The following is a 23149-nucleotide window of genomic DNA, read 5'->3' on the forward strand; positions in this document are numbered from 1 at the left end:
GTGGAGGATGGCCCAAGTCCTTGGGCCCTGCACCCCATGGGAGACCAGGAGAAGCACCTGGCTCCTGCCATCGGATCAGTGCGGTGCGGCGGCCATTGGAGGGTGAACCAACGGCAAAAGGAAGACCTTTCTCTCTATCTCCCTCTACTGTCCACTCTGCCTGTAAAAAAAAAAAAAAAAACCAACCAACCAACCAAACAAAAAAAGACAGGATCCACTGGCTTTGCTTAAAAAACAAAAGCTGGCCGTTTCTAAACAAAAGAATTCTGCAGTTTAAAACCGTCTGATGAGGCACTGGGCACTGCAGGACAGCAGGATTTATTGCTGCGAAGGATACCCCACAGCCTGCACTGGAGCGCCGCTTTGAGTCCTGACTACTTGGCATCTGATCCAGCTCCTGCTCATGTGCCTGGAAGACAGCAGATGATAGCCAAGTACTTGGGTTTCTGCCACTGCATGGGAAGTGAAGCAGTGGATGGGAGATCTCTCTCTCTCTGCCTCTCTTTATCACTCTGCATTTCAAATAAACCAATCATTAAAAAAAAAAAAACCTGTCTGAAGAGTTTTATCTTAGCAATGAAACAAACATATAATATTAATTTTAAATGAAATTTATTTATTTATTTACTGGCAGAGCAAGAGAAGAGAGAGACAGAGAAAGAGAGAAATATTCCATGCAATGGTTCACTCCCCAAAGGGCTGCGACTACCAGGGCTAACCCAGGCAGAATCGTAACCCAGAATCCAGGAACTCCATCCTCATTTCCCACATGGGTGCAGGGGCCCAAGGAGTTGTGCTAATGTCCCAGGCACATTAGCAGGAAGGTTGATTGGAAGCAGAGCCGCCAGACTCACACAGCACTCCTGTATGGGATACTGGTGTTGTAAGCATCGGGTCAACATGCTATGCCACATTGCTGGCCCCAATAATTCCTTTTAAAACTGCTTAGCAATACAATTTTCTTCAATGTTCATAAGAGTGCTTATTTAGAGATTCTGCTGTTTTCAAGATTATGGAGGAAATGCACTTTGATATCGCTGGTAAAGAGCTATTTTATAACAGATATAAAAAACTGAAATGTAATTACATTTCAACCCAGCAATTCCCTTTCTGGAAATTTACTTAAGTAAGTATGCAATGATGAAAGTCCAAGGATGTTTGTTACAGCCTAGTTTAATATGAAAATATGGAAACTAACACTACATAAAAATTAAATTGGTTAAATAAATTATGGTACATACAACAGGATCACAAAGTCATTAAAAAGGATATGAGAATTCTGTGAATAGTAATAGTACCTGGACCTACTATAGCACTTACTGAGTTCAAGGCCCCAATCACGAATTGGCTCATTAAGTCAACAATCCTATGACAGGGCCATCACTAATATCCCTGATTTTAAAAATGGGAAGACTATAATTTATTAAAATCATTAGCTAAATGGCTCAAAACAGGGTTTGTTGATTTTTTTCAAGTAATTTATATATTAAAATAGATTCTCAGGGTCACAGCAAATGCATAATACTTACTACAACACAATTCTCATGTTAATGTGATATTAATACAAAGAACAGATTTAATGTGGTTCACGGATAGGGAAGGCATTCTGGGAAGGCTGTAATTTTGCATCTGAGAATTTAGAAAATTGAATATGATAGGAAAATATCAGAACGTTGTTGGACTTCCTTACATTCACATTGTGGTCTGGTACTGTTCTTTATCTGATTATGTAATACTCTCTTCATTTAGCCATTCTGAAAGTTGCATTCCAGCCCTACTGAGAGGGCATACATATTGAGATGTTTTTTATTTTTATTATGAAAGAAAAAAATAAAAGATCAGATTCATCATGTCATTAAATGATATAAACATAAACAAACATGTTACTTCATTTTAAATACTTTCCTAACTTCCAAAATAACTTTTGGCATAAGAACTGTTCAGTTATAAACACAAAATGATTTAATGAATAAAATGCATTTTATAAATATAATGAAAAGTAAATGCTAACTAGAATGAAAGATGAGGCACCTCACCCACTTTTTTTTTTTTCCTCACCCACTTCTAGGCTTGCAGTGGGTCCATGCTATTCTATGCATTTGCTTAGAATCAAGGAATGTTAATGGTTAAGTTTTACACTTCGTGTTTCTGTGTGGGTGCAAACTGATGAAATCTTTACCTAGTATATACTGAATCGATCTTCTGTATATAAAAATAGAAAATGAAAAAAAAAACTTGGTGTTAAATTGGAAATTGCATAGAAAATTAATCAATTCTTAAAAAAATATCATGTAGGAGCTCTGTCCTTAATGTGCTGTACATTGTGATTTAATGCTATAACTAGTACTCCATCAGTATTTTTCACTTGGTGTTGCTATGTGAGTGCAAATGTTGAAATCTTTACTTAATATATACTAAACTGATCTTCTGTATATAAAGAGAATTGAAAATGAATCTTGATGTGAATGGAAGGGGAGAGGGAGTGGGAAAGGGGAAGGTTGCGAGTGGGAGGGAAGTTATGGGAGGGGGAAGCCATTGTAATCCATAAGCTGTACTTTGGAAATTTATATTCATTAAATAAAAGTTAAAAAAAAAAGAATCAAGACTGCAAATACACCAAGAGGCCCTGCCCAGCTATCTAGACATTATCTTTGGAGGTCTGAAGAATGCTAGGGGGCCTGGAACACCCTCTGAGTTACCTTGCAAATAACAATAGCAACCATAATAATGACAGAAATATTCATTAGGCAGCAAAATTTTCTAGTCACTATTCTAAGTGCTTTTATATATAGTCTTATTTAATTCATATAATAATTCCACAAATTAATTTTTATCCTCTTAAGACCCAAGCTCTGAGCACATAAGAGTATCTTGCCAAAGGCCACAAAGCAGAGCTAAAATGGAACCCAGTCTGTCTGAGTCTTGCGTCTAACTTTCAGCACTACGTTCCAGTGGGGAACAGTAAGCCTGGCCTTTTTTAAACAAGGCAATTATCCCCTCCAATAACACAATGCCTTTTTTGACTGAAAAGCAAAAGCCAACTGGGTTTTTTCACCAACTCTGCAGAAAATGTCTTGCTGTTACCACACTGGTAAAGCTATAGTGATATGTTGATATACAATCCAACACAGTAATTATAATTGAATTCTAAAGTGTCTCATAAATTTCCAGCTATCGGTGAAAGAACTGCAAATTAAAAATAGAGCAGTTTCTTTTTAGTCAGTACATTACACTACCTTTTCGATAATTCAATTACATGTTTAGGTACTTCTGGAGATGTTATTATGATGAGAAGTATCTGAAGAAAAATGCAGGCATCACTTTGACAGAAAACAGGTTTTAACTTTTTCTCATTTTATCCAACTTGTATGAATGAACATACCTGTTATGATACTGAAAGAAGTGCTGTGACAGCAAGTTTAAATGGATTTTAAGAAAAACAAATTGCAAATACAGAACACAAGAGGAGAAAGGAGGGAGGGAACCACGAGTTTCTCAGAGCAGTTGTCCTCTCTGTGTTCACGAACTAGAATCACAACGGGCTGCAAGTGATCCCTCCAGCCCCAAGAGCAGAGGTAAGAACGTCTGGTGACTTAAGGCAAAAACAGACCTACCTTTAGGAGAGCCAGGGCTACATGAAAGATGATGTTCAAACCCTGAAACAGAGAAAGAGTGCAAAAATCAGCATTGCCACATGTCCCTATTTTATCAAGGACTTTCCCAAAATCTTTAACATAGCTCCGAGTTGCTCTCATCTTCATGTACAAGAATTAGGCCACGAACCTGCTTTTAAAAAAGGTAATCTCCTTCTCTGAGAGGTTTTTATAAATTTTCAAAGTTTAAATTCTGATTATTAATTCACATGAAGTTATTGTTTTTACAAGAAAAAAATTTTATTCAATGCATTTCTGGATTATTTACATGCATAAGTCTTGTGAAGTTCCAACTCCTTGCTCAAGATGGTTGAATGATGCAGAAGGCTAATTAGGGACTGGAGATCAGAGGTTGAAACACCAGCTGAGTAGCCACGTCCTATACAGAGCATCACGTCCCCTATCAGAGCGCCACGTCCCCTATCAGAGCGCCACGTCCCCTATCAGAGCGCCACGTCCCGTATCAGAGCGCCACGTCCCCTATCAGAGCGCCACGTCCCGTATCAGAGCGCCACGTCCCCTATCAGAGCGCCACGTCCCATATCAGAGCGCCACGTCCCGTATCAGAGCGCCACGTCCCGTATCAGAGCGCCACGTCCCCTATCAGAGCGCCACGTCCTCTATCAGAGCACCACGTCCCCTATCAGAGCGCCACGTCTCGTATCAGACCGCCATGTCCCCTATCAGAGCACCACGTCCCCTATCAGAGCGCCACGTCCTCTATCAGAGCACCACATCCCCTATCAGAGCACCACGTCTCGTATCAGAGCACCACGTCCTCTATCAGAGTGCCACGTCCCCTATCAGAGCACCACGTCCTCTATCAGAGCGCCACGTCCCCTATCAGAGCGCCACGTCCCGTATCAGAGCGCCACGTCCCCTATCAGAGCGCCACGTCTCGTATCAGACCGCCATGTCCCCTATCAGAGCACCACGTCCCCTATCAGAGCGCCACGTCCTCTATCAGAGCACCACATCCCCTGTCAGAGCACCACGTCTCGTATCAGAGCACCACGTCCTCTATCAGAGCGCCACGTCCCCTATCAGAGCACCACGTCCTCTATCAGAGCGCCACGTCCCCTATCAGAGCGCCACGTCCCGTATCAGAGCGCCACGTCCCGTATCAGAGCGCCACGTCCCCTATCAGAGCGCCACGTCCTCTATCAGAGCACCACGTCCCCTATCAGAGCGCCACGTCTCGTATCAGACCGCCATGTCCCCTATCAGAGCACCACGTCCCCTATCAGAGCGCCACATCCTCTATCAGAGCGCCACATCCTCTATCAGAGCGCCACGTCCTCTATCAGAGCACCACGTCTCGTATCAGAGCACCACGTCCTCTATCAGAGCACCATGTCCCGTATCAGAGCGCCACGTCCCCTATCAGAGCGCCACGTCCTCTATCAGAGCACCACGTCCCCTATCAGAGCGCCACGTCTCGTATCAGACCGCCATGTCCCCTATCAGAGCACCACGTCCCCTATCAGAGCGCCACGTCCTCTATCAGAGCGCCACGTCCTCTATCAGAGCACCATGTCCCCTATCAGAGCGCCACGTCCTCTATCAGAGCACCATGTCTCGTATCAGAGCGCCACGTCCCCTATCAGAGCGCCGCGTCCCCTATCAGAGCGCCACGTCCCCTATCAGAGCACCTACGTTTGATACCTGGCTCTGGCTCCTGCCTTCCTTGTCCTGCTAGGGCAGACTCTGTGAGGCAGAGGACACCGTCTATGTAATTGAACTCCTGTCACCTCCATGGGAGACCTGGACTGAGTTCCTGCACCCCCAGCCCCCCGTTGCGGACATCTGGGGAATGAAGCAGAGTGTGGGAGCATGCTCTGTCTCTCTGTGCCTGTCATAAGTAAATATTTTAAAAATTACTGACTGAAATTCTTGATCTTAGTCCAGATATCTGGTTGATGCTATTTGATTGCCAGGGGGAGAAACGAGGACACAAAACAAAACAAGACCACATGGGTTCCTGATGAGTGGGACAGACTATATAAGGGCCTTGCAAGTATCACGCTGGATTTATACTACAACTGTTTTAGTGTTTTACTGCTTGCTTTCAAGTATTAGTTACACAATGAGAGGTGGGCTCTAGGGGCTATCTGTCAGACTTCTTTTTCCTTGTTTCCTAAAAATCAGAGCAATATTTCTTTAGGAAAAACAAACAGCTTTTTAACAAGCCATATTGGAGCTGAATTTTAGACTCCTCGTTCAGCTCAATGAGTCTGGAGAGACACAGGGAATCTTTTATGTTCAAGAAAATAGGAACAGAAATAAGCTAGCATGGAATTTGCAGTTTTCTTGCCATGCAAGTCATTATACTAAGAGCCTTAGAAAGTATGAGTTGACACCTTCTGTTTGTCTAAGGTTCTATTCAATGGGTCTTCTTCATCTTGGTCACAATCATAATCTATTAGCTTTTTTAATATGGAACTATACCAAACATATTATACAAAGAACTTTTTTAGACTTATTTATTTGAAAGTCAGACTTGCAGAGAGAGAGAGAGAGAGAGAGAGAGAGAGAGAATATTCCATTCAGTGATTCACTCCCCAAATTGCTGCAATGGCCAGAGCTGGGCCAGGCTGAAGCCAGGAGCTAGGAGCTACATCTGGGGCTACCACATGGTTGGTCAGGGGCCCAAACACTTGGGCCATCTTCCACTGCCTTTCCCAGGCCATTAGCAGGGAGCTGGTTCAAAAGTGAACCAGCCAGGGCATGAACTGTCATCTGTATGGGATGCCGGTGGTGTGGGTGGTGGCTTTACCCTCTATACCACAACACAAGTTCCACAAAGAACTTCTCTCTCTCTCTCTCTCTCTCTCTCTTTTTAGTTTTTACTTAATGGATGTATTTTTTCATAGATACAACTTTAGGAATATAGTGGTTATTTCCCTCATGCTTCCCCCTACTTCTCCCCTGCTAGCTGTCATTCCACCTCCTTCTCCCTCTCCCATCTCCTTCTTCATTATGGTTCACTTCTAGTTTGATTTTACATACAGAGGACCAACTCCATGTTAAGCATAGATTTCAACAGTTTGCATCCACACACACACACACACACACAACATACAGAGTACAGTTTGGGAACAAAATTTGCAGTCGATTCTCATAGTACAACTCATTAGGGATGGAGGTCCTACATGGGGAGTAAGTGCACAGTGACTTATGCTGTTCCTTTAACAACTAACACTCTTATTTGTGACGTCAGTGGTCACCTGAGGCTCTTGCCATGGGCTGCCAAGGCTATGGAAGCCTTCTGTGACCACAGACTCCATCGGTATTTGGACACAGCCATAAGCAAAGTGGATGTTCTCTTCTCCCTTCAGAGAAGAGTGTCTCCTTCCACAAAGAACTTCTAATAGAAGATTTTTCTGCTTCCAAAATCAGAAATGGTAATTAGAGTACATTTGTGCTATGATTTGCTAATGTAATCTTTCATACTTAGCTACAAAAAATATGACATAATGGTGGAAAGAATTAATGATAAATCCCAAATCATTTTTTTTTAACTGTTTGGTTCTGAAAAACCCGAGGGACCCTTACTCTGGTGTTTGGTGTGCTTTATGGCGAGTGTGGCTAAGAGCTAATTGCAGATCTCTTGCTTCTGTACACATCAGCTTTGCTTGCTAACACTTGGGGGTAAGAATGTTGCCAACTAAAAACAAGGAACTGGGCCTGAGAACAACAAAACCGGGCCTGATCTCAGGCAGGTTTCACAGACGCCCTTCCCAGATGTTCCACCGAGATTAACGGGCATTCCGAGAAAACAGCCCCTTACCCCCGCCCGGGGCAGCCACTCCCCATCTAAAAGGACCCAATGAGTACCCATGGTAACCTTTAAACTAGCCAATCAAGCCAAACCCCGCAAAATATGTTAATCCTGTGGTTTTTGCCTTTAAAAAAATGCTTGTAACTGCTGCTCGGGGCTTCTCTTCACCTCTGGTGACAGGATGCCCATTTGCGCAAACGCCTAATAAAAATCCTCTTGCTTTTGCATCTACCGTCTGGAGTTTGGGTCTTTGGGCGACTACCCGAGCGCATTGGATTCCCAAACTTGGGGTCCTTCAGTTCTGAGCAAACCAAGACAGGCAATGACTCATTTTTTAGGATTTATTTTTTATTTATTTGAAAGGCAGCATTACAGAAAGAGGAGGAGAGAGAAAGAAAGGCTGGTTCACTCTTCAAATGGCCGCAATGCCTGGGGCTAGGCCAGGCTGGAGCCTGGAGCCTGGAGCTTCTTCTGGGTCTCCCATGTGGGTTAGGGGTCCAAGCACTTGGGCTATCTTCTGTTTCTTTCCCAGGAACATTAGCAAGGAGCCGGATCAGAAGTAGAGCAGCTGAGACTTGAATTGGCATCCATATGGGATGCTGGTATTGCAGGTGAAGGCATAATCTACAATGTCGCAACACCAGCCCCACCCCTAATCTTTGGCTGGCTAAAATATAAAACCCAATGTTTTTGGTTTTGGGGTTTATTCAGTTAATTCTTTTAGAAACCAAAATTAGGGGCAGGTGTTTGGTGTAGAGTGTAAGATGCTGGCTAAGATGCCCACATCTCACTTGGGAGTTCCGGGTTCAAGGGCGAGATTCCAGCTTCCTGCTAATGTGGACGCTGGGAAGCAGCAAGCTATGGCTCAAGTCACTGGGTTCCTGCCACCCACGAAGGAGACCTATATTGATTTCCTGGCTCCTTGCTTCAGCCTATAACTATGACTAAAGTGAACACATTTTCTTTGCTCTATGTATTCTCTTTAACAAAAGTTACTTGTGACTAATCAACAGATACACAATGCTTGTGTAAGAATTCCAGAGAGCAACTTCTGGGAAACGGCTAGAGTTTTTTGAGACTTCAAATAAGGAAGGAATTTGCAACCCCCAAGCCCAATGCCAAAGGGCCCACCACCTGCTCAAGAATTTACAACTATCACCTGTGACCAGCCGAGCCTTAGACCCAAGGGACACCAATCAGCTCCCCAATCTTCCAAGCTCCTCCATCCATTTCCTCCTCTAAAAAGTTCTCCTAATATGAGCAGGTAGCTAGTAAGGACAGAGCTGAGGTCGCCAGCCCTCCCTATAACCCTGCCTACTTCTCACAACCACCCTCATTTCGCACTTCAGAAAACTGCTATTTCTACAAAAGCACTAACCAGAATGGGTGCTAGCTGAAAATACCCAACAAGGCTACTGACCATGTACCCATGGCAGCCCATAGCCAATTATAACAACATTATAAAAAATTACCCAGGAGGACACTCTCATTCCCATCATGCACCTGATGTCATGATCTTTTTTAAAAAGATTTACTTTTTTATTTATTTGAAAGACAGAGTTACACAAAGAGCAGAGAGAGAGAGAGAGAGAGAGAGAGAGAGATCTTCCATCTGCTGGTTCACTCCCCAAATGGCTAGACCAGCCCAAAGCCAGTAACCAGGAGCTTCCTTTGGGTCTCCCATGTGGGTGCAGGGGCCCAAGGACTTAGGCCATCTCCCACTGCTGTCCCAGGCACATTAGCAGGGAGCTGGACTGGAAGTGGAGCAGCCGGTCTTGAACTGGCTCCCATATGGAATGCTGGTATAGCAGGCCCCTGAGTGGGGAGCTGGGTTGGAAGTAGAGCAGCCAGGTTGGGAACTGGTGCCCATACGTGACGCCGGTGTCACAGGGAGAGGCTTAGCCTGCCATGACACAATGCTGACACACTTCTGAGACTTCCAAATAGGTAAGGAAGAGGGCAGCAAACACGGACCCAAACATCACCCCTCCAGATATGTAAGCCATGCACCAAACACCATCTCCTACAAATATTTAATTCCTCTAGATTTTAGAAAGGGATAACCTTGAACCTCACTGGGCACAGCTCACTCTCAAGCATGCCTGCACTCCCTCACCAGTGTGTACTTTCACTTTACAAATAAGTCCCGTTCCTCTGCTATACCTTCTTTGAGTTTCATCCTTGTATCCCTTCCTGCAGAGACAAGAATCCGGACACAGTCACTTAAACAACACTTTCTGAGACTGAAGTGTCTGTCTGTCTTCCAAGACTGGATCTTGGATATAAACCTGATACTCCTTGCATCAACTCCTGTCTGGTAAATAATCCTTCAGATCTGGGATAAAGCAAGCAATTAGCTAGATTAGGGCCACCAGCTAGAAGCCACACCTTCCCCAACCTATGTAATCCTGTCAGTCCAATGACTCCTTCCCCAGGATATAGCTCCCCTCACCTGGGACCTGGGGGTGGCACCAAGTAACCACGCCCCTTTCCAACCTCCTAAGAGGCTGGCAATGGAGAGGGGTTCTCTCTTCCCAAGGACTCAGAGGAGCAAGGTAGTGGAACGTTCTCTGTCTCTGTCTCTCATCTCTTCTCTTCCAGGCCCACTCTATTGGTGAACAATGCCCAGGTGTGTGTGGGATTCCCTTTGGATGCTGTGCTTGTGCCTGGAATAGGGACTTTAGACCTCACTCCGCCCACAACACTTCCCCTGAGGAGCAGGCCCTGGTTCTCTGGCTTTAAGCCAGACACAGGCCCAGCCATTGTGGATATTAAGGTAGCTGGGCAGATGTTAGCTTATGCATGTAAGATGGGCTGAAGAAAATGAGAAGCTTTAATGAAAAATAAATTTATGTGCAATGGGATGAGGAAACAAGTCTTCAAAGCAGGACCCAGCCTCTGGTCCGAGTCCTCTAGCCCAAGGTGTCCTTGGGAATGACAGCTGGCCGGACAAGGTTCTCATCACTAGATTGAAGGGGTCATTTGGTTCTCCAACAGATAACAACCCTAATAGCCAGTATGGTCTACAGGGGTTTGTTTAGGGGAATTCCACACCCAAGCATCCCCACCCACACTTTCCCAGAAGAGTGAGGAGGGGAGAAGAAGGGGGGTGCCCATACTCCTGTCCGGGAAATCCTTAGTCTGAGAACAGCCTGGGCTCTCAGTGTAAGTTTGGTCCCAATGGAAATTTAGTGTGCAAAATACTTTCTTCCCCCAAAAGTTATCTTTAGCAGGATCAAAAGTGCCAGCCCTACTTCCTTAGGAATCTCCGATCTGAGAATAGCAAGGGAGTGGTGACTCCACCCTCTGAACTCCCCATTCACTGTGAAACACATTAGGTGCCCTACCTTGTGATGGCTCTTTTGTCTTGCACTGAGCAAGCCAGACAGGGTGAACAGGTTGCAAATCAGGTCACTTGATGGGCTTCTGTCCTTGCCTTGTAACTGAACACAACCTGATTGTCAAGTTGTTTTTTTCTCCAAAACTGTGCTTAGAAACCCCACTACACCCAGCCCCTTTGGGTTCTGCCTCTCTTGGAGGCCCCCTCCACCCCTCTCTGACTGGTGGTCTCTGACTCTCATAAATCTCACTTTTAATCTTTGCTTTGTCCACTTGGAAATTCTTCCACGTGAGATAAAGAACTGGGGTAATATTTTCTCCGCCACTGTTTCACCTGTAACATTAACCCTTCACTGAGACGCCAGCCGGGTCTGTCAGGTAAAGCAATTTCTGCCTCTTCACTTACATGGGCATTTGGGGCAGGGGTGAACCAGAGATGGGGGCTCTCATGCTCTCTCTCACTCTCTGCCTTGCAAATAAAAATATGTAAAATAAACTTTTTTTTTTTTTTTTTGTAAATAGAAAAAACCAAAAGCAGTAGGAAGTAAAAGTAATCAGGCCAGGAGACAAAAGCAGATTGATACAGTTCATCGCCACACCAATTAATGATCTTCAACTAGTTGTAATCACACTTGCTAACTAGAAAAATCAAAGATTATATTTTAAAGACTTATTTATTTATTTGAGAGGTAGAGTTACAGACAAAGAGACGGAGAGACATAAGGGATTATTCTATACTTAAAACGTAGGTTAGAATTAAACCAAAATTTGCTTTCCTAATATAAATTCCACTAGCTATGGCCCACCTCCCAAAACTTGCAGGCCAAGACCAAACAGACCTGATACTCTGCCCCTCTCTCATTCTGTCCACCTCCACAACACCACTGCTAGTTGACAATGGATTCTCACAGCCTGAACACTTAGTCCCTGCCCACAGGACTGAATCCCATGTGTCTTCAATCACTGCTCAAAATGTAGGTCCCTCGTCTCCCGTTCTCAAATCTTCATAATGCTTTGGGGCTTTCTTCCAAGCCAGTTTCCCACGCTTCTCCCCAAGACTTTTCACATTATTCCTTGAACTCCACCCCATGTACAACCAACACTGCTGTTTGCTCGGAACCCGTTGTCAAACATTCCCCCACTCTCCTTGCTTCCACAGGAAGAATGACATCTCATGGATTCTCCTAAATGCTATTTCAGAATATGAATGTGACTAGTTTTGGGTTACATCTGTACAGATGTATTAGCAGGCTAGGATAACACTTCCAGCCTCCTGGTGTCTAGCTGAATGACATTTTCACCAAATAGCGCTAGATCAATGTAGTAGGTGCTTATTTGATAATTGAATGCTTGAACTATACTATACTAGCTGTCCCAAATATCGAGGGGTTCCTTATCTCCCCTCTAGTCCCGACTAGATCAACTGACAGAATCATCATCAACTTACAGTAAGAACTCTTTCCTTAATTATCTCAAGGTCAAACTATTAGACAACTGAGTTATGAAAAACACAAGAACTCACATTTTTAAAAGTACTGATTTCTAAATAGCCAGAATAGCTCCCACAAACATCATGAAAAAGATTGCAGTTCATCTTTTTATTTTATATTTTTATTTTCTACTTCTAAATGATTTGGTGATATGATTTTTACGAGTTTATAGACAGAAGTAGTAACTTACAAAGTATGTGCCAATGGATTTAATAACAATTGTCAGAAGTAAAATATTAAATCTGACAGAAATAGAAGATTTTATATATAATTTATTATATATATTTATATATTTTATATATATATATATGACTCATTTATTTGACAGGCAGAGGGTGACAGGGAGTCAGAGGGAGACTTTCCATCCACTGCTTTACTCCCCAAATGGCCACAATGGTTGGGACTGGGCCAGGCTGAAGCGAGGACCCCAGAACTCCATCTGGATCTCCTACATAGGTGGCAGGGGCCGAAGCACGTGGATCATCTTCTGCTGCTTTTCCTGGCGCACTGGCAGGGAGCTTGATGGGAAATGTGGCAGCCAGGCCTTTGTCAAACCCAGGCACTCAATATTAAACACCAGTGTTGCAAGAACTGACTTAATGCTGGTCCCAGAAGATAAATATTTTCTAAAAACTACAAAATGCCACTTGGGGGAGCCAATAGCTTTACAATAATTATCAACAAGCTACTAATGGCATTAATAATATTGTCGTTATCAATAATGATAATCCAGTTGAATTAATTAATATTTATATTAGTTAAAATGATATGCTTAATAAGAGAGAACATGGGGCCTGCCCTGTGGTGTAGAGTGTAAAGCCGCTGTCTACAGTGCCGGCATCCCTTATGGGCACCAGTTTGAGTCCTGGCTGCTCCTCTTCCAATCCAGCTGTCTGCCATGGCCTGGGATAGCAGTAGAAGATGGCTCAAGTCCTTGGGCCCCTGCACCCGCATGGGAGACCCGGAAGAAGCTTCTGGCTCCTGGCTTCAGATTGACGCAGCTCCGGCCGTTGAGGTCAACTGGGGAGCGAACCACCATATGGAAGAGCTCTCTTGCGCTCTCTCGCGCTCTCTCTCTCTCTCTCTCCCCGCCTCTGCCTCTACCTCTCCGTAACTCTTTCAAATAAATAAACAAATCATTAAAAAATAAAAAGAAGAGAGAATAATGTATGTCTTAAATAAAAAGCAGATAATCTGGGCTGGTGCTGTGGTTTAGGAGATTAATCTGCCACCTACAGGGCCAGCATCCCACAGAGGTGCCACTTCCTGTCCCAACTGTGTCACTTCCCATCCAGCTCCCTGCCATGGCCTGGGAAAGCAGCGGAAGATGGCTCAAGTCCTTGGGCTCCTGTCATCCATATGAGAGACCCGAAAGAAACTCCTGCCTCCTGGCTTCTATCTGGCCCAGCCCCAGCCATTGAGGCCATTTGGGAGGTGAACCAGTGGATGGAAGATCTCTTTCTCTCTCTCTCTCTCTCTCTCTCTTTCTGTGTATCTCTTTCAAATAATTCTTACAAAAAAGCAGATTTTTTTTTTACATTTGAAAACTAAAGAATGTAACTTTCAACTACTAGAAAAATTTATATTTCTGAATTCTTTAAATGAATTCCAAGTAATAATGTATTATTGTTTCTGCTTATATGGAGTTCAAGACATTATAAAAATCAGGAAAAGGAGACTTCACAAGCTTCAAACTAAAGTAGAACAGAGTGACAGGCTACGGAAATAATGGGATACTTTCAGACCTCTTAGTTTTTGGAAATCAGGAGAAATCTTTTTCTATCAAGTTCTTTCTTTCACTACAAAATGTATCCTAATTAATTAACAGGATAATAAAGAAGCAATTTTAGTTTGCTGTTTATTAGTCTGCTTTGAAAGGCGACAAAGCAACAGAGATGGAAAGGCAAAGATCTCCTTTCCACTGGTTCACTTCTCAAGTGCCTGCAACGGCTGGAGCTGGGCTAGGCTGAAGCCAGGAGGCAGGAACTCCTAAATTCCATTGTACACACAAAGAAATCAAAATTTCAAGAAATCAAAGTAAATTTCCTAAGGCTACACAGTAAATGCAGATCTAGGACTTTAACATAAATAAGTCATACTCCAAACCAGGAAGTTCAAGAAGATAGCGCAATATGTTTCTGTTTCTCTTCCCATCACATAAGCCTTTTAGAGAAGATGGTTCAGTGAAATAGCAAATGAGTGAATAAATCCTTTATCTTGGACATTATTTAATGTGTCCTCCAATTCCTAAACAATTAAAGCAATTCCTTCCACTTAACAGCAAAAACACTTTGTGAGCAGAGAGCAGAAAAAGAACAAATAGGTGACTTCTTCCAAAACCAAGTTCTGTGATTTGTCTTCGTAAGAAAACACCTGCAAAAAAGGAGCTGCCCAGCTTGCAGGATATGAGGCAACAACCAGGCAGCTCGCTGTGGAAAGGAAGGGTCACCACTCTGCTCCAGTGACAACAGAGATCACCTCTGTGCGCGTGCAGAAGTGACTCCCTAACTGATTTGGAATCCAGTCACCGTTCGGCAGCAGCTCTGCTGTAAAGAACACCTACAAGTAATTGCCCCGAACTGAACAATCGCTCCCCAGGGCAGATGGAGGTGTTCCTGGGTGGGTCAACAGCTGAGCACCCACAATCTTGCATAAAGCAAAGGCTGACAGTACAGCACTCCCTGCAACAAAGGCACGAAACACTTTGGCTCTGATGAGCAGGCAACCGTGGGTTCAGAGGGAGCTGACAGATTGCATGAGAAATTGTCAGAAGCGACGGTGACAGCGCTGAGAACAAAGGCTGACATGGTAGTGTCAGAAAGTGCCAAATGTGCACCAGAAGCTGGTCCTCGGGGACCGAAAGAAAAGGGAACTGAACAGTACACGGACAGGGAAATCCTGCCAGCCAGCGCGAGAAGCTATCAAAGCCACAGGCGCCGAGGGGAATGGAGCCAGCCCAGGGACAAGCTAGAGGAAGTGGGGTGCTGCTGACTCTGACCTGTCCAGGATGGGCAGACCACCCCAGCACGAGTGCAGAACCAAACGAGACAGCACGGAAACAGCCCCTTAAAGCAACTGAGCATTTGAGATGCATGTGATAAATGCCAGCCGTGATGCTAGGTTCAACATCACATATGTATTTATGTTTTATATGTTATACACATGTATTACACTTTGTCTTTTCAGCAGCTTCATGGCTACCGTTTTAGAGATGAGGAAATGGAGGCTGAGACACCACATTATTAGTCAGTGGTAAAGCCAAGACAAGAGCTAGGCCTGCCAGGTTAAAAAAAGCCACGCTTTCTAATTCCCTTTGAACTGTTTATCCAGGGAGACCGTGGCTGATGGGTTAAAGACGGACACAATTTTTGAGACCTCTCCCATTGAGAGATGGGGTCTACGTCCTCCCCTCTGTATCTGGGCAGACGATGCTACAGCTTTGACCTTAGGATACCGTGGAAGTGACACCGGGCCTCCTTCTGTGTGTCTCGGCCGTAAGAGACTGACAGCCCCCATGGTCCATCCCTTGCAGCGTTCACTCTTCCAAGGGAGGTGACACACAAGAACAATTACACTTAGACCCAGATACTCTGAGAAGCCAGGCCCCAACAAGAGGGGTTCCAAGACCAGATACCATCAGTAAGGAAGAAGGACCAACAAGCCCCAGGGTGCTGGATCTGTGAGAGAAGTCAGCCTGGGAGCGAATCTGGTGGTCCAGCTGATGCCGCACGGATCGACAATGACCTAAGTACAGTTGGATCCTTCCAAACTCCTGACTTGTGAGACTGTGAACAAAATAAATGGCTATTTTTAAAGACAATTTTTATTCATTTTGAAATAATTTCAGGCTTAGGAAACCTTGCAAAAACAGTAGCAAGAATTCCTGCATATCCTTCACTCGGTTTCAGCAACTGCTGACATCCTGTATAATCAAAACCCAGACATCAGTATGAAAACTGCGCCCAAGCCTCATGGATGTTCCTGTCGGGCCCAGGATGCAGTCCTGGGTCCTGCACTAAGTTTGGCCATCTGCTCTGTCTTCTTCCACCTGCGACAGTTTTCAGTCTTTATCTTCCAGGGCCCTTGACCTTTTGGAAAGAGCTGGCCAGTCATTTTATAGAATGTCCCTCAACGTGATTTGTCTTGTGCTAACTTGTGCTGAAATTCAGACTACACACTTCTGACAGAACCACCACAGAAGTGATGCTGTGCCCTCTACCTTCCTACCTACCTACCTACATACATACATACATCCTATCAGGAGGCTGTGCTACACCTGTATATCTCACGAAAACCAGAAAACCATTGCCGTAACCCTACCTAGTTTTGGTGTAGCTCTTTATGCATAACAAGTTATCAGGTAACAAGGAGAGAATTGCTTTGGCTTCTCTTTGGTAAATTTCTTACTTCTCTGATCTGTAAATTACTTTTTTTTTCAAAGAAGGAAGGTGAAAGTGGGTATTACTGGGTAAATTCAAAGGAGCAAATGCTAGCTGCTTATAGTGAAAGATTCTAAAGTACGAATATGGTAACATTTGAGTCCCAAAGCCTTTCGCTTCACTATGCTTCTCCCATTTTAAGCTCTTGCTAAAAGTTCTATCTTTTAGGATGGCTACATAGTGGAGGTTCATGGAGTAAGGAGGACAAGCTTGGGTATTTAGTTTTTGTTTCTGAATGGCCACTAGGGGTCAGGATTGCAGCACTGAAAAACCAAGCAACAGCTTCCAAGAAAAAAGGGTTTCACTAACCTTCACAGTAAGTAGCCTTGCATACAAATTCATTTAGTCATGCTGTTTTAAAACCCTCAGGGCTCAGCCCTGTCCATGTCCACCACTAATGTAGGAACATAATCCAAAATACACATAAAAACTGAATGATCCCACCCTCCTTTCCCTCGAGTTTTATTAGATATCTTCCAGTCTTATTAGTGATTCTTTATTATACATTTTTTCATTATAATGGGTATTGATCTAGAAGTTCAAAAATGAGAAATTTAACATATAAACACATTTTCCTAGCCACAAGTAGTTTTTATCTGTGCCTTGTTTGCAGCAGTTTCAACAAAGAGCTAAATAAATATCTGCAGAGTTGGAGGGTTGTTGACTATGGGTGACTTTGGGATGAATTCTTAAAAGTTGGTGACATCAGAATTAGATAAAACTTCCAGAAGCAAGGCAGGTAAAACTGAAGAAATACATCACATTGGAGGTTCTGACTTATATTCATCAAATCTGTTAGGCATTTTGGGGACTGCTTAGTGTGTGTGTGTGTGTGTGCGCGCACGCGTGCGTGTGTCTGTATAGCATTTGCACACTCACAGGATGGATAAGTCATTCCTACACTAAAGGGACTTACAGACCAGGGTTGGGGATAAAACAATAAACAGATCACACACCACTGCCAGGGGACAAAGGAGGGGATGACCCGGCAACTGGGGTGCTGGGTCAGCACTGTCAGCCCCTGGAAAGACGCCCTACTGGCGCTGGACACTGACAACCACCTTTCTGCTTTCCTCAAATCCCCCCAAGCCATGGTGCACCTTGGCCAATGTTGTCTTCTAGCAACACTTATTAGCCATCTGTCCCCAGCAGAAGGGATGATTTTGATATGTTTCCTGATGACAATGAACTTCCACCAGTCACCACCTACCAGCTCATCTTGTGTTTTGTGATTTTTTTTCCATGTTTATTTTCATCCACTTGAAAGGCAGAAGGTAGACAGAGAACCCCTGGATGGCACTATGAAGATTCCCTTCCGTCTCACTTTGCTGCCCTCCTCCTCCGGGTCTGGGCTTATGCTCGTTCCTCTTGCCGGGATAGGAACTTCCCACTTGAGTCCTGAATCAGCGGCTCTCATCCCATAGCTGTCGCTGCTCACGGTCCCTGGTTCCCTGTAAGTCACCTGAGGGAGAACCTGCTCTGTGTGCTCGGTGCTGCCCAGGCTCAGGCACTACTCGAGCAGAGCAGGAGCTCCACATCAGCTGCATGAGTGTACAGATCAATACACTGTTCACATCAAGGCAAGAGCCCCTTCGTGGGGATTTAAAATCATGACACTAAGGTAACGTCTTCCTATAATTTACTGAATTTGGAGTCGTCGCTGCATGCTTCCTCTCGGGTGCTGAGCCTCCTTCCCAGGTGACGTGCTAACACATCTCACCTTCAATGTTGTTGCTATAATGCCGAGCTCCTAGACAGGAGCACTGGAACTCAGGTATCTTACCTCACATCTTTCTCTCCTTCCCTCTGAAAGCTAGGGTTTAGTGCATCCTGCTGATTTGCTCAGGAAAACAGACTGATCACATATGAATCATGGTCTTCGGAGACAAACAAGAGCTGCTGTTTTTAAGATGCACTCCCAGAACAGAATCAAGCGATACAAAATGCTCTGCAAAGTACAGTTCATATACAGTTGGGAGGCTTTAAAACCCTCAGGAAGTGATAGTAATTCTGCCTGGAAACACGGATGAAGCCAGCAGGAGGCTGTCCCGAGGCTCCCCTGCAGGGAACGCAGCGGACAGCTAATGCTCATCCCTCCCAGCTTTGTGTCACATTGTGAAACTAGTAATGAGGGTATTAATCTTAGGGACCCTTTCTTTTCTCTCCCAGCATTTGGGTAAATGTTAGTTAAGTATAAACACTGGGGACAGCAGGGACAAAAGTGATATAAGAAAAAAAACCCTGAAAAAGAGTGGATAGGATGGGAGTGTGAAAGATTTTGAAAAATTAAACCATGCACATGGCTCCACTGTGGCCCATCCTGCCTCTGTGAAGGTACACGGAAGATTTTACTCATGCCACCTGGGACAGTTCCACTTTTCCTCTACCTTCTGCCCTCTGCAACTTGGAGCCACTAAAAGCTTGTCCACACAAGATGCAAGGCAGACTTTCAGAATTACAGTGAGGTAGCCAGAGGACAGCCAAGGAGCCCAGGTCTCTTTCTGCCACAGACACCTAGTATCCTTCTGCCCCAAAGCTGGCCACACAGTGCCAAATTAAACATACCACTTTACAGTAGCTGTCACATGGTTAAGTCCCAATTACAAAGAACTTCTGGGTATACTGTTTCCTTCAACCATCACAATGTCTGTTAGGTGTAGAAGCCATTATTAATGCCTCTATGCTATAAAGGAAACTCAAATATGCCAGGGAACTGACCTGAGTTCACCTACATGGGACCAGAATGCCAGGTTTCTTGATTCTAGGTGCTCTTTCCATTTGACCAGTGGTTTGCAATGATGGTTGCTTATTTAAAGTACTAGGGGAGCTCTTAGCACACACTGATGCTGGAGAGCCACCTCTGATCAAACAAGTACAAATTTCTCATGAGTTGAATGGGGCCACTCATTTTTAAGAACTTCTCAGGGGTTGCTAACATGAATCCAGCCTTAGAACTGAACATTACCAAGAGATCCCAATTCAGCAGTATACAAGCATCACCCAGGACACTTTACTAGCACCCCAAGGTCTAATTGAATGGGTCTGGGTGTGCCCAAGCTCGCCAGGTGATTCTTAAATACAGCCAAGCATGGGAAGCACTGCACAGTACTCCTAAAAAGCTTTTTGTAAAATTCTTTGTCTCCCCACAGTTATTTTTTAATATTTAAAATGCTTTTGGAGGTCACTTCTGCAAAATTCCCAAGGTCAAACATCAAAATGAAATATCACAGAGCCAGCACTATGGTGTAGAGGGTAAAGCCACGGCCGCCAGTGCCAGCATCCCACATGGGTTGGTGTGAGTCCTGGCTGATCCACTTCCAACCCAGCACTCTGCTGAGGCCTGGGAAAGCAGCAGAGGATGGCCTGAGTCCTTGGCCCCCTGTACTCACATGGGAGACCCAGAAGAAGTTCCTGGCTCCTGGCTTCAAATATGGCCAATTAGGGAGTGAACCAGTGGATGGAAGATCTCTCTCTCTCTCTCTGCCTCTCTCTCTTTGTAACTCTTTCAAATAAATAAATAAATCTCTTAAAAAAAAAGAGAGATATCACTAAAAATGTAGAATTGTAGGTTCATTAATTAAGAGATTTAGAATCTAGGTGAAAATACTAATGATGATAAATAGCAGAAGCAACCACTATATTTTTAAAAACAAGACTGATATTTATCTGTTTTCAGAAAAATTTTTTCTTAGAAATTAAGGTAGGACAAATGAAGATGTTAAATAATCTCCTTGTAACCTGTTACTGCTGATCATATAACATTATAAGAATGTAATATTTGGGGCCAGCACTGTAGCAAGGTAAGCCAAGCCTTCGCCTGTGGCACCAGCATTCCATATGGGTGCTTTGTGTCCCAGCTGCTCCTATTCTGATCCAGCTCTCTGCTGTGGCCTGGGAAAGCAGTAGAAGATGGCCCAAGTGCTTGGGCCCCTGTACCCGCGTGGGAGACCTGGAAGAATCTGGGCTCTGGGTCAGCCCAGTTCGGTCCGCTGTGGCCATCTGGGGAGTGAACCAGCAATGGAAGACTTTCTCTGTCTTTCCCTGTCTCTGTAACTCTATTTCTCAAATTAAAAAAAAAAAAGAATGTTATATTTTCAATTTCCTAAATACTCCTGTCAAGCATATTCACATACACAAAGGGTAGCTGATGTTTCTTACAGTGAGGCAATCAGTATAACAGATTTTATTTATTTATATAAAATATTACAAAGGTACTTAAACTATCAAGATAACATTACATTTTATGCACTTAAAAGTGAGCAGAGATGGGCATTTGGCGTACAGGTGACGATGCCATGGGGGACACCCACGTTCTGTATCAGAGTCCCTGAATCAGCAGTCCTGCCTCCACTCTTCCATTCCAGCTGCCTGCTAATGCACTCTCTGGAAGGTGGCAGGTGATGCCACCCACAAGGGGGAACCTGGATTGAGTTCTGTGCTCCTGGCTTTGCACTGTTTCAGCCCCAGTAGGCATTTGGGGAGTGAACCAGCATACAGGAGATCTCTCTCTCTTTCTCATCCATCTTTCAAATAAATAGTTAATTAATTTAAAAAATGAGGGGCCGGCATTGTGGCATCGAGGGCTACACTGGCATTGATTGCAGTGTCGGCATCCTATATCAGAATGATGGTTCTAGTCTCCGCTATTCTGCTTCCAATGCAGCTTCCTGCGAATGTGCCTGGGAAGGCCGTGGAAGATGGACCAAGTGCTTGGGCCCCTGCCATCCGCCTTGGAGGCCTGGATGAAGTCCCTGGCTCCTGGCTTCAGTCTGGCACAGCACTGGCTGTTGTGGCTATTTAGGGAATGAACTTGCAGCTGGAAAATCTCACTTCCTCCCTTCTTCCTCTCCTCCTCTCTGTTGGTTTGCCTTTCAGATCAATCTTTTTTTAAAAAAATTAAACTCTAAATGAACAAATATTATGCTATCAGATAAAATAATCATGAGAGTTGGGACACAATGCAGGCTAGTCTTTATATATCCAATAGATCATTTGTCAGCAGCAAAAAACAAAAACAAAAAACGCTGAGTCATCACTTGGGAGATTGCTGAAAACAGGCTACTTCTGTCAAATTTCACAACTGTCTTCAATGATTTGTATCTTTGTGCACGCAAGGGTACTTCAAAAGATTTATATAAAAAGTGAAATAAAAGTTTCTTTTGATGTCAAAAATGTGAAATCCAAGGACAGTGTTTTCAGAATATACATTTGGCATGAACTTCCTGGAGGCCCCTGTATGTGTATGTATTTGTATACAACCGGGATTCTATTTTAATAGGAAGCTATACACAATAAAATGAGTTAAGCTCAGTAAAAATATTTGAATGTTATAAAATTGAGAGATTAACAGTAAGAAAAGAACAGCATAAGAGAAAAGCTAATCCACAAAATTTCAGTTCAGATTAATTTTATGAAATCAGAGAAAACAAGCTGTCAATATTATTTCCATTAAAAATTCTATTGAAAATAGGAGCTGGCGCTGTGGTGTAGTGGGTAAAGCTGCCGCTTGCAGTGCCGGCATCCCACAGGGGCACCGGTTCAAGCCCAGGCTGCTCCACTTCCGATCCAGCTCTCTGCTATAGCCTGGGGAAGCAGTAGAAGACAGTCCAAGTCCTTGGGCCTCTGCACCCATGTGGGAGACCGGGAAGGAACCCCTGGCTCCTGGCTTCAGATTGGCACAGCTCCGGCCCTCATGGCCAATTGAGTTTACCAGCAGTTGGAAGGCCTCTCTCTCTCTGTGTGTGTCTCTCTCTCTGCCTCTCCTCTCTCTGTAACTCTTTCTAATATATAAATAAACCTTAAAAATTTTTTATTGAAAATATAATGTGCTCATCAATTACAAAGTGCCCCAAATATTCACGAATATGCATAATTCTTGGCTGCCCAGAAACCACACCCTAACTGGGGAGTGAACAATACACATGCTTTGGGATGCAGCACTAACTTTTTACTTCAATGTGAAAATTTAATCAAACTAGAAACATTTATAAAACACAGCAGAAATGAGACAAAGTCTCAAATGTAACAACATTTTCTTATGAATAACTGATTTTCCTCAAATACTAATGATGTAGATTAGCAAAGCTCCTATTTCTATAGCTTTATATTTATATTCAGGCAAAATGACAATTATTTATAAAGTTACTTTATCTATTTCCACTTATCCACTCATACATCAGGAACATATAAAATCCTTTTGACCACTGAGTCTTAGCAATTACGGGGTTGGCACTGTGGTAAAGCAGGTAGAGCTGCCCCCTGCAGTGCTGGCATCCCATATGGGCGCCCATTGGAGTCCCGGCTGCTCCACTTCTGATCCAGCTCTCTGCTATGGCCTGGGAAAGCACTAGAAGATGGTCCAAGTGCTTGGGCCCCTGAACCCATGTGGGAGACCTGGAAGAAGCTCCTGGTTCCTGGCTTTGGATCGGCGCAGCTCCGGCCGTTGCA

At 44.0% G+C, this 23149-nt stretch overlaps 1 protein-coding gene across 5 annotated transcripts in view; it reads right to left on the bottom strand.

Moving 5' to 3' along the window:
• Positions 1-23149, bottom strand: part of RABGAP1L (RAB GTPase activating protein 1 like) — an 803019-nt gene that overhangs the window by 209748 nt on the left and 570122 nt on the right. For all 5 annotated transcript variants that reach the window (XM_062192989.1, XM_062192987.1, XM_062192988.1 and 2 more), the window contains one exon: positions 3615-3656. In XM_062192989.1, the coding sequence (XP_062048973.1) occupies positions 3615-3656 (42 nt within the window). The remainder of the gene's footprint in view (positions 1-3614; positions 3657-23149) is intronic.

Source organism: Lepus europaeus, chromosome 5 (genome assembly GCF_033115175.1).
Source record: "Lepus europaeus isolate LE1 chromosome 5, mLepTim1.pri, whole genome shotgun sequence".
NCBI lineage: Eukaryota > Metazoa > Chordata > Mammalia > Lagomorpha > Leporidae > Lepus > Lepus europaeus.